The 10,180-nt window shown below is 40.1% G+C and overlaps 1 protein-coding gene across 1 annotated transcript; it reads right to left on the reverse strand.

Annotated features, from left to right (window-relative positions):
- Positions 1-4,702: 4,702 nt before the first annotated feature.
- Positions 4,703-8,608, reverse strand: LOC147858744 (phenylalanine ammonia-lyase-like). The gene is made up of 2 exons (XM_087326528.1): positions 6,642-8,608; positions 4,703-5,324 (listed from the first exon to the last, which is right to left on the reverse strand). The coding sequence occupies exons 1-2, from the start codon at positions 8,382-8,384 to the stop codon at positions 4,782-4,784; spliced, it is 2,286 nt and encodes a 761-aa protein (XP_087182654.1). The 5' UTR covers positions 8,385-8,608; the 3' UTR covers positions 4,703-4,781.
- Between the last annotated feature and the right edge of the window lie 1,572 nt (positions 8,609-10,180).

The raw sequence follows: 10,180 nt of genomic DNA on the forward strand, positions 1-10,180 counted from the left end.
CCTTAACTGTGTTTCAATACAATCTTCCTTTTTCTTGCACAATTCACTCCTCAAGCTATTCTTCTTTATCTTAGTATTGATTCCGATTATTGCAAATTTATTATAGGTTATCATTGAACTTATCCTTAACACCAAGGATGACAATGCCAACTTTTTGGAACTTGCAACTCTCTTTTAATGTGTAGTACCTAATCAATGTAATCTCTCTACAACATCATCCTTCATTCCATGAAACCTTGCATCAATATCAAGGAGCAAGTGTAGTTAGTAACTTTAATATGCCAACAAAGTAGAGGATGGTGTATTTGTCATGCATACTAATTATCCTTTGGGCCAAGATCCTTGCTAAATTCATTTTGCAGTATGGTGGTGAGTCATAAGAAGAGCAAAAGAGATTTCAATCGCAAGACGAGGAGAACAAGGCTCTTCTCTATTGGCATGAACTTCATTGGTATATAGAAAGTCCCGAGTGTTGATTCATGCATGCTTCAAGAAGCTTAAATCTTCTCCGCGTATATTAGGGCGTCAATGGACTCTAATTGTGTAACCAATATATAAAGAGCTATTGTCCATATCATATAAAAGATCTTTAATGCCTATATTATGTACCCTCCTATCATTAATAACAAATTTAGTCATCACTAGAATTCCAATTATTTCTTCTCTTTCAATCAATTGCCCTCTCATACTAATTTATTAGTTGTAGGTTTTGATGCCAATGTCAAGGCACTTGGAATTTACCAGCTAAAGCACACGTGTACAGAAAATGTGCCAAACTAAGGTAGGAGTGAAAAATGTACTCAAAGATCTACAGTAAACACTTATGTAGTATATAGGCCCATGTCTTTCTTCACCAACCATCTTTAGTTGAACCTATTTCTAACATAAATTGCACATGCATGCTTTTCTCATTACACCTAGGGTTGAAGCCCTTGCACTTCCTACTCTAGTACACTTAAGCTTTTCCCAAGAGTAATGGCCACATGGTATAGGCATATGTTTTTCTTCACCAACCATCTTTAGTTGAGCCTATTTCTAACATAAATTGCGCATGCATGCTTTTCACATTACACCTAGGGGTGAAGCCCTTGCCCTTGCCCTTGCTACACTAGTACAATTAAGCTTTTATCAAGACCAATGACCTCATGGTATTACTATTCTCCTACCACGTGGATCATATAAGCCATTAGTTGAAATTATGGCGATTTTACTCTATTACTAAAATTTTGGGGATGTTGTCGTAATCATTGTCAATGTCAAACTATTTTGTCTTGACTTGATTTACTTTTAATGATGCACCTTTGTTGATGGTCCATTTTGAGTATGTGAATGCATGGGATTAATTTCGTTATATTAGTGATCATGTTAATGAAGATGTATGTTGCAAGCATAAAAGTGGTACATTTTTTTGTTGACATTTTTTTATGTGTCCAACTTTGCACATTTAAGTACATATAAATGAGGGGCTCATTTTTACCGAGGGAAGATGTCTAACCCCATGTTGTGTTCAGTGAGGGAGTCAGAATACATGTCATGGAACAAGATGAATAACACCTTGCATACTTTTGGAAAACTTTCAATTGTGTAGACTCATATCATTAAAAATAATTTTAGTCATTTTGAGAATTCTAATTATTTCTTCTCTTTCATGCAATTACCCTCTCTCCTTCTAATTTATTAGCTATAGGTTTTGATGCCAATGTGAGTGCATTAGGAATATACCAACTAAGGCACATGTGCACAAAAAACTTATCAAACTACTACTGAAGGAGTGAAAAATGTGCTAACCCTAACACTTGCATTATTTCATAGGATACATTTGTATGTTTTTCTTGACCAGCCCTTTGTAGTTGAATATATTTTTAACATAAATTTCACATGCATGATTTCCCTATTGTACCTAGGGTTGAAGCCCTTGCATGTTCTGCATTAGTACAATTAAGCTTTTCTCAAGAACAATGACCACATGGTATTAGTAATTACTATTGTCTTACCATGTGGATCATATTAGTCATAGTTGAAATTATGGCGACTTTACTCTACTCTTTAAAATATTAGTATGTTATCCTAATGATTGTTAGTGTCAAATCATTATGCCATGGCTTGGTTTTCTTTTGATGATGTGCCTTGTTTATGGTCAGTTCGTGCATATGAGTGGCATTAATTTTGTTGTATTTGTGATCAAGATTTGGGATAGTTTCGAGGTTTTATTTGTCATAAATTCATGTCAATGAACATGCATGGTGCAAGCATTAAAGTGGTACACTTTTTGTGCTCATCTTGTTTTAACCTATTGTGCATTTAAGTACGCATACAACGAGGGGCTCGTTGGGAAGTTTTGTGACCCCACATTGTGTTTAGTGAAGGAGTCAGCTTACATTTCATGGAACAAGACAAAAAACACCTTGCAACTTCTAAAAAAGCCTTCAATGGAGTGGCGACTTATTTTTCACATATTTCAGTTGGAAATGGCCACTAATCCAAGTTATATTTGTTTACGAAAAAAGGCACATTAAGATCTATTCAAAATGTCAAGAGAGATAATAAAATGTTGTTGGTTCCTTGATGACTATTATGCATCATCGAGTTATTTAGTGTAACATAGACGCTTTTATACCCTTTGTACTTTACAACCTCGACAACTTTGCATGGATTTGTCAGATTCACTAATTTATAACATACCAACATATAGAACAACTATTCAATTATTCGTGAATTTGTAAGCACATGCCGAGAGCATCCTAACTAATACAAATGAATGCTTCAAATAATAAGTAAGAAACTTCTTCCATATACTACCTACCCGTTGGACTTCACCCACGACCACAACGTTTAGTACGATCCTTTTATCAATCCAATAAAAGTAAATGATACGACCATGGTATGGTAAGTTCATCACATACCACGCAACATCAAATAAATTTCTAACAAAATATAACAATGAAGAAAAATAATCGACCAACCAATCCAAACATTTTCATACCAATATCGTTCATGTAGCATGAAAAAATAAAAATGACTTAAAACCAGGGAACATGCTTTGACAATGTGTCAAAGCATGTTCTTTGAGCATCCTATCAAGCACACACATCCTCGACACTTCAAGCTAACTAGCTGTTAGTGATAGATTTTTCAACTTAAACACGTTAATATGATGTGTAACACTACTTTCTAGATTTATGGATATGAGTTCAAATATTGAATAGTGGTCCAACATAAAGAGTTTAGCTTTTTGCTCCTAAAAATATGGGACGTGAGACTTTCCACACCCCAAGATATGTTGTAAGGCGATAAAGAAAATTTCCATGATTCTATCATAAACAAACATGTATGCCAAAGGGACAAAGAGATGCCTACGTGGTTGGTGATCTTCAACTCTACATGGCAATTGTTTGGAGGTAGTTATCGATCCACGCCAATTTGAAGACGTGGTTGGCAATGTTTAATACACAATTCTATATATCTAGTTACTCGTACAAGGAGGAATTGCTATCAATGAACGGAAAAGGTAGGTTGTATACGATAAAAGAGCAATCAATGAACAAATGTAGTCCACAAGTTGAAGATGGCTCCACTACCTAGGAGACCCAAACTCTTACTCTCTGGAGGTAAAGTAATGTCCTTTAGATGTTTGGAAGTGGTCCCAATTTTTAATACTAGAAATACTTTTCTTGTTTCTGTTTGATGAAACATGCGCTTGACATGTACATGTAGGCATGCCATATTTTTTTATAAAAACAATCAATGAAGAGAATCTCATTCACGAGATACATGTTTTTTGTATTTAAAAGGCAAAATGAAAACTGGAATCCACTCTTGCGCTCTAACTTTTTGACTTGAACAAAACTAAATTAATCTAGATCTAACACTAGAATACACTTAAATGAACGACTTCCATTTTGATTTGGACAATTAAATATACAAATTGCAATTCATTAAGGGAAAGACAATACAAACATATAATGAGGAACAAAGGTTGTGCAATTCTCTTGGGGTTTGTTGGGTTTTCCTTAGCTATGTTAAAAAATGAGCTCAGGAGAGCTAGTTATTGCAAACATTTGGAGGCATGCATTCATCAATCTCTTATGCAAATTGATAATGGTTGTATTTAGATGCATCTTCAATTGGACACGAGATTTCAATTATAGAGCGAACATACACACTACCATGCAACAAGCAATTCCAATAGGTTCCACTTATCATAGCTCAAATTTCACACAACGAAATCGTTCAAATGATATTGTAATTTGGCACAGAAAGAAAGAAAGAAATAGAGGTGGCGGCTCATTATATTGAGGGTTAGTCAAATTGCACGGTATTGATTTTTGGCATCAATAACTATATTTACTTCTTCGAAACGACAAGGCTTTTTTACAAAAGAAGTTACTGGTAGAAAATCGATCTTTAAGAATGTTACTCGGATCTTCTAGGGTTGGAATTTCATTCACACACGAGCGGGAGACCAAATTTCGTACTTATATTTATATGTCATCAATGCACGAAATCGTACAGAATGGAAAGACGATACAAAGGGATTGAAGAAAAGAAACAATGGGCGGGCAGGCAGAGAGAATCGAGCTTTTCGTCGGGGAGAGGGGATGGGCGTAAGTTTTGAGTCGTGCATTAGCATGACGAGTTACAGGAGACCTTGGGGGGAGGGGCTTAAGACGGGGAGCAAGATGCAATGTAGTGTAGTGGTCGATGGGTAGGTGAGACGTGTGATGAGGGTATGGGGGGGGGGGGGTGTGATGGATGGGCAGGACATTAGGCAGGCGGGCTGGTTAGCATTCGATGGAGCCCGAGGGTGACCAGCCGGAGAGGCAGTCGAGGAGGGGTACGATGAGGCGGCCATCGGAGATAGCGTCGAAGACGATCTCGAAGTCCTGGCCGGGGGAGCGGGTGCGGGTGCCGGCGAGGAGCTGGGTGCCGACATGGTGGCGGACGAAGTTGTAGAGCGGGAACGAGCGGGAGTCGAGGATCTTGTTGGGCAGGAGGATGGCAGCGTGGGGGTGGGGGTGTGGGTTCGCGTGGTCGGGAGTAAGGCTGGGTGGCGGTTGGTTTTGTGGGTTTTGTCCGGACAAGAGGCTGGAGGATGCCTTGTCGTAGGACGCCCGGACATTGACGAGCTCCGCAGGGAGCTGCGACCGTAGCTCTTCTTCGAAGGCCGGGATCCTGGCCATGATCGACGTCTTCTCGTTCCTCTCTGTCTCCGATGGGTTCTTCAGCGCGTGCTCCACCATCACCTGCCTCAGCTTCTGCATCAATGGATACGCTAAGCTCGTCGGATCGTCGGCGTACGTGAACACGTACTCGCTCTCCACAGCCTGCTCACACACACAAGCACAGTTTAAGAACAGAACACATCCAAAAACAGAAGAAAAGGAGGGAGGCAAATGAAACCCTAACCCTATTCTTGGGAATGAGATCCCATGTCCCAAAAACCCTAATTTCCTTTAAACCTTTCTGTTCCTTCATTTGTGGTTTCTTCGTTCGTGCTTCAAATTTTTTATTTTTTTAAAAACAAATCCTAACCTGTTTAATCGTGTTCTTCTTGTTTCTCTTTTCTTGCCGTTTTTCTTTTTGATGTACATTATACACATATGTGTGTGTGTGTGTGTATGATTGTTCCAAACAAAAAGAGAAACCCTAATTTCATTCATTCCCTCATAGGAAGGGAAACCACTTATCAGTGGATCAAGTTGCAGTAGATAGCCTTTTTTTAAAAAAAAGAAGTAAATTATTATTTTGCCTTAAAAACTTTAGTTAAAAAAATGTATGGAGCCTTTATGACTTTACTTTGAGGCCATCCTCTTACACCAAAAGTTTGTCAGACTCTGCAGAATGTGGCCACATGATGAGATCTCATGTGGTGGCAGACAATGGATGGCTTTCATAGCCATATATTTACTGTGCTTCCACAGTAATAAAAGTTCTGAAATGACTTTCCACCTAACAACAAAAGGTGTTGGGCACAATGTGTGCTCATGGTGTCTTCAAGCTGCAAATGTCTTTCTTCTGTATACATATGCCTAAAAAAAAGTGTTTTGCAAAGAGTGTATACATATGTGATGGGGTCCGGCTTTACCTTTTCCAAGGTCATGTGCTGTATGTGATGGCGAAGGGTTTTCGAGTTTCATTAGAAGTCTCGAGGAACCTTTTCCCAACTTATGTATGAACGATTTCCATACATCCTCAGGGTCGGGAAACTTAGAACCTAAACGTTAATGTGAACGAGCTTCTGTGAAGCATTTATTTGGACCTCGGATGGAATTTTGGTCTTATGACTCGGGACAAGATGGAGAGAGTGTTTTGTCTTGCCTGACACACCTTGGTGCAGGGGCTCGTTGCAATGGAGCACGAAAATGCATGCAAACCATGCCCAACTTGTGAAAGCTCAATCATAAGATCGATTCCCTAAAGAGAGTAGAGTAAGCTGGTAGTGACACTCTAGGAATGATACCGAACTAATGTATCTATGTGAGAGTCTAAAGGATCAAACCAGCTCTGAATATAAAAATGCATTACCATGCAGCCCAACTGAAATTGCAATGCTTGATCAATTTATGAGAGCATTCATTGTATGTGCCTAATGTGGTATAAGGAATCCAAACATTGCATGACTATTGTAAGGAGTCTAATACCTGTAATAGATCCTTCTCACAGAACCTCGAAGGAAGTAGCATGCCATCATCACTAGTTGTGAGTGTCTTCTTGGCCACTTGTGAAACCACTCTCTTCACAGCTGCTTGCAGATTCTCTTCCAAATGTCTCAGATCAATGGCTTGGCATAGACCCACCAAATAAGTAGCACTCATCAGCTTCAATATTTCGATGGCCTCTGTGGTCTTCCGGGCCGAAATTAGCCCTAACGAATTCACATCTTGATTGTGTTGCTCGGCACTTTGCACATGATTGGTTACAGGATTGGCAAGATATTCCAATTCAGATGTATATGAAGCCATGGCTATTTCACCTCCTTTAAGCCCATAATCGAGGCTTGGATTTGGTCCCGCGCTCAGATTAGAGGGCAACCCATTGTTATAGAAATCATTCACGAGCTCGGAGAATTGGGCAAACATAAGCTTCCCGATCGAGGATATAGCAAGGCGAATGTTATCCATGGATGTGCCGATGGGTGTACCTTGGAAATTGCCTCCATGGAGGGCGAGATCTCGGGACACATCGATGATTGGGTTGTCGTTAACCGAATTGATCTCACGTTGGATAAGCTGGGTGGAAAACCTTATAACCTCAATCTGAGGGCCGAGCCATTGAGGAGATGTCCTCAATGCATACCGATCTTGCTTGGGTTTCGTGAGAGCATCTATACCATGTAGTTTCCCTGCGGCCTTTGAGAAGGCACTCCCTTGGAGGATATATTCCATCATGGCCGCAGCTTCGATCTGTCCGGGATGATGCTTGAGACGATGGGTTAATGGATCGGTGAACTCGGGTTTTCCGTTCATCACTTCACAAAACATAGCGGATGTGATGACGGAGAAAAGAGATAAGATATGGGCATCGAAGCAAACCATGGAAGCTAAGCCCGCGCCTACGGCTGTGCCATTCACTATAGCGAGCCCCTCCTTCGGCTTGAGCTCAAATGGCTTCTCTACCCCAATGCTCTTAAGAGCTTCGATGGCGGTGATGATCTTCCCATCGGCATTCATCGCCCTCGAGTTGGGGCGGCCGGTCACAAGGCCCGCGAGGTAGGAAAGTGGGACGAGGTCTCCGGACGCGGTGATGGTGCCTCGGAGGGGGAGCATGGGTGTAATCCCAGCATTAAGGAGCTTCTCGATGGTGGCGAGAATCTCCCATCGGATTCCGGAATATCCTTGCATCAAGGTGTTGGTACGAACGAGTACCGCGGCTCTGGAGGCATCGGTGGGGAGAGCATTGTTCGCGGACTTACCGAAGATACCCGCATTAAGGAAGCGGATGAGCTCTTTCTGGAGCTCCACGCCTTGGGACGTGCGGCGGTGCGAGGTGGCGCCATAGCCGGTGGTGACACCATAGACGTCGCAACCCTTCATGATTTTGTTTTGGACCCAAGCGGAGCTTTCGTCGACGCGGGATTTGGCGGCCAGTTCATTGAGCTCGATACGGACATCGGGGCGGCGGGCGATGGCCGTCACGTGGGCGACCGTGAGGGAGGTCCCTTCGATCTTCACGTCCGAGGAGTTGAGGAAAGTGGAGGTCATGGATTTGACGTCGTCGAAGAAAGTGGAGGAGACGGCGGAGGCAGCCTTGACCCAATTGAGAGGGTCGGCGGCATCGCAGATGTCGAGGGCAGGGGAAGGAGACGGGGACGAAGAGCATTTTACGACGGGGACGGTGTGAACCGAAGGGGTCGGGTAAGAAGCAATCTCTGCACCAGCAACCATTGTGTCTTGACTTGGCTTGGCTTGACTTGACTTGACTTGGCTGGACTGAACTTATTAAGCCTTGTAACTAGGAAACTCTTCACACACACACACACACACACACACAAACACAAACACAAACACACAAAGGGAGGTAGAGAGGGAGAGAGACAAGAGGAAGGAGCAGAGCTACTCTGTTTTAACAAGATATGAGTAGAGATGGATGGGAGAGGGAAAAGCTCTACACTCTTTCTAGTTCTGTTTGTCTGTCTGTCTCTCCCTTACTCACACTCACTCTGTGTGTAGGTGTCTATATGGTGGGGGTGAAGATGGATGGAATAGATCAGTCAGTGGTGATGAGAGAGAGAATGGGGGGGCATGAATATATATATATGTGGTGGGGTGGGGGGTGTGTGCATATGCAGACTACTAGGTCATCATCAGTTATGGAGTGCACGAGGAAAATGCTGTTTGCTTTGCATTATGATGAACCAACAAGGAGCTCACCATGATTGATCATACATATACAATACATATATGCAGGGGGGATGGATAAGAGTTTAGAGAGAGAGAGAGAAAAGGGTGAAGTCTGCATGGCTGTACCCTGAATCTGCAGACATGGCCATGTCTTCTCTCTCTCTCTCTCTCTCTCTCTTACTCCAATTTTTTCTCTCCTAATTTTTCCCCTTACAAATCTCATAATTCTGTCTGCCTCTCTCTCTCTTTTGATTTTTTTTTTAGCTTTTTGTTTCAATTGGTTTTTTCTTCTTTCCCAATTCCCCCCTCCCTCTGTTTCAATTGGTTTTTTCTTTCCCTTCTTATTAATTGTTTGGTTTATGAATTTTCCTTGTGAGGTTTTCTTTTCCTCTGTTTCAATTGGTTTTTTCTTTCTCTTCTTATTAATGTTTTTGTATTTTTGTATTTTTTTTTCTTTTTATTTGCTGTGCTTTATTTTGTTTTAAGGGGATATTTTTGCTTTGTATTTTTATTTTCTGATACCTTTTTGGCTGTATTTTTGTTTGTATTTCTTTTGGTATTTGTGGTATTTGGGGTTGTGAGTTTGCTGAATTTGTTGTGGTGTTTTAGGTTATAATTTTGGTGTATTTATTTTGGTATTTTGAGTCTGTATTTATTCTTGATTATTTATTTTGTACATAGCTTATGGTTTATGGTTTAGGTACCTTTTACATTGGGACCATGAGCCACATCCACATCCAAACCCTTTGACCTCCCGCTTCTTTTCGAGAGACTTGGATGGAAATGAAACTAGGCCTATTATAAAGCCATTTCTTTATAGAACATGTTTTTTTTTATTACAACTCTTTAGCTTAAGTTTTATTTTTATTTTTATTTTTATTTTTACTTTCGATGAATGGTGTTGTAAACCAATTGTCTCATGGGCCAATTTTGGTCTTCGAAGATGTTACTATATATTTCTTTCTTTCTTTCTTGATGTATTTGTAGTTTTGTGGTATTTATTTTGGTGTTCCGTATTTCTTGTTATATTTGTTTTGATGTATTTCTAGTTTTGTTGTATATGTTTTGATATATTTGAGTTTGTATTTGCTTTTTTATTTTCTGCATTATGTTTTTATTTGGGTTTGATATTTCCCTTTTGTATTTCTTCTTTTAATTTTTCTGCCATTTATATTATTTTGTTTTAGAGAAAGGTTCATATTTTTCTATTTTATTTTAGTTTTCCAAAATATATGTATTTATTTATTGAGTAATTTTTTTTTTAATCGAATGCTAATTGATATTTAATTCAAACTACATATTTTATTTGTCTAGTTTAAATTAATTACTTGTTTTTTTAA

Source organism: Azolla caroliniana, unplaced genomic scaffold (assembly GCF_043228905.1).
Source record: "Azolla caroliniana isolate FFs.n. ecotype wild unplaced genomic scaffold, voAzoCaro1.0.p SCAF_10, whole genome shotgun sequence".
Lineage (NCBI taxonomy): Eukaryota > Viridiplantae > Streptophyta > Polypodiopsida > Salviniales > Salviniaceae > Azolla > Azolla caroliniana.

Bases quoted from the DNA above. Each gene is read 5' to 3' on its own strand.
- LOC147858744 (XM_087326528.1), bottom strand. From the start codon at position 8,384: ATGGTTGCTGGTGCAGAGATTGCTTCTTACCCGACCCCTTCGGTTCAC. The intron at 5,325-6,641 runs GTATTAGACTCC...GTGTGTGAGCAG, and splicing joins GTGAGAAGGATCTATTACAG to GCTGTGGAGAGCGAGTACGT.